Source organism: Mastomys coucha, unplaced genomic scaffold (genome assembly GCF_008632895.1).
Source record: "Mastomys coucha isolate ucsf_1 unplaced genomic scaffold, UCSF_Mcou_1 pScaffold1, whole genome shotgun sequence".
Taxonomy (NCBI): domain Eukaryota; kingdom Metazoa; phylum Chordata; class Mammalia; order Rodentia; family Muridae; genus Mastomys; species Mastomys coucha.
Window position 1 is genome coordinate 88,283,952 of NW_022196891.1, and position 1,720 is coordinate 88,285,671.

At 52.4% G+C, this 1,720-nt stretch overlaps 1 protein-coding gene across 2 annotated transcripts in view; it reads left to right on the top strand.

The window, feature by feature from the left end:
- The window catches only part of Batf3 (basic leucine zipper ATF-like transcription factor 3), an 11,647-nt gene that overhangs the window by 4,596 nt on the left and 5,331 nt on the right, over window positions 1–1,720 (top strand). The window contains exon 3 of one of the 2 annotated variants that reach the window (XM_031338837.1): window positions 198–546. The exons of the other annotated variant lie outside the window; for it this stretch is intronic. Coding sequence (XP_031194697.1) covers window positions 198–323 — 126 coding nt within the window. The 3' untranslated portion in view covers window positions 324–546. Of the gene's footprint in view, window positions 1–197; window positions 547–1,720 lie in introns of those variants that run through there. 2 annotated transcript variants of the gene reach the window in all.

The following is a 1,720-nucleotide window of genomic DNA, read 5'->3' on the forward strand; positions in this document are numbered from 1 at the left end:
TCCTTCCTCCTTCCCCTCCTCCCCTCCCCTCCCCTCTCTCTTCTCCCCCTCCTCCCCTTTCCCTCTCCTTCCTCCTTCTCCTCCTCCTCCTCCTCTCTTCTTAATTGTTGATGTGGATTGCCTTTCATCTTGCCTGGGATATTTCTCTGTTAGCTTGCCCTGCCATCCGCCCTTAACAAGCCCTTCCTTACTTCCAGGCAGGCCCAGTGCTCGTCAGGACTTCACCTCTTGCTTGCGTGTCCCCGGGGCTCTATGCAGGATGCACTTTCGAGATTGAGTGTGGTCTCTCCACCCTGGACTTTCTCTTCTCACGTGGTAGCTAAAGGCGCTTAACCACCTTTCTTATCTCTCGAATCAGGAGCCTGTATCTGAGTCTGTTTTCTCTATTACTGAATACCACAGATTGGGTAATTGATAACGAAGACATTATTTGGCTCGGGGTTCTGGACACACTTAAAAGTCTCAAAATATGGAACCTCGTGTGCTCAGCACCTAGTGGGGGTTTTGTGCCGGTGGCAGGATAGACAGACAGCGAGTGAATCAGAGGACACTCTTCCACAGTCACACCCCGCCCCCCCCCCCAATTGTAACATATCCACCAATTAATGACAGTCTACTTGAGGCAGCAGAACATCTGTGACTCTTCTCCCTGAGGTCCTTCCTCCTGATGTTGCTGTTTTGGGGACCATGTTTTCAGGGCATCCAGTTGGAGTGGGGGGAGGCACATTCGGCTCTGCCACTTACCCCAGGATTCTGCTTTTCATGGAGCAAAGTCCAAGGATGCAAAAATACTTGTTAAGCACTTCCTGGGGTGAAGCCTTGCTGTGGAGTCTCAAAGAGAAGAGACTTCATGTATGTCCTCAGGAAGCTCAGGATTCATTCCCGAAGGCCGCTGGAAGGAATCCCAAGCAAACGGTTACCCTCTCAGGCAGCAGGGAGCCATCCCAATGCCTTCCGCTGCAATGACAATGTTGACAGGGCCATGCTCCCTCCGAGAGGGAGCTCCTCTGTTCCTTGTCTTCCATCTTCAAAGCAATACTGGTCCCATGGCTACATCGCCGCCTCTCCCTCCCACTTAGGGAGGCCCTGATTCCATTGGACCAGCTTGGATGACCACCCTAATTCCTTCTTCCTTAGTCTCCCCTGCAAAATCCCCTTTGTGAAAAAATATCGTTCCTTAGGACGGAAGCAGCTTTAGGGGCCAGTGTTCCTCCCACCGTGGATGGTAACAAATGCCCCCGTAACCTTCTGTGTGTTTCACAGCTGGACTTGATAACCAAGTGAGCCAGGAACTTAGTAGTTCCTTTAAGGCCTGCCTTGCCCCTTGTAGAGCCAGGGGTGACCCACCCTTCACAGGGCCCAATGTCTGTACGACCTGACAGCTGTGCCCTTTCCAGAACAGGGAAAATCAACCCGCAAGCCAGACCCCCCATCCCCACTGGGGCTAGAGACAGAGGTCAGGAAAACCACCCCTGTGTGTCAGATGGGTCAGGACAGTAGCTGCATCTATCTGCACATGAGCCATGAAGCTGTGGACCAGGCTTTTCCCAGCAGTAACTACACTCAGGGTCACTGGTCACAGGGGACATGAGAGAGAAGGAGACAGACTGTCGGGCTGAGGACCTAAGGGCACCCTGTGGGGAATCCCTGTATAGTACCTCCCAGCCTCCTTCCATAGGAGCCATAGCTGGGGGAAGTCCTTGTTTTTTTTTTTTTTTTT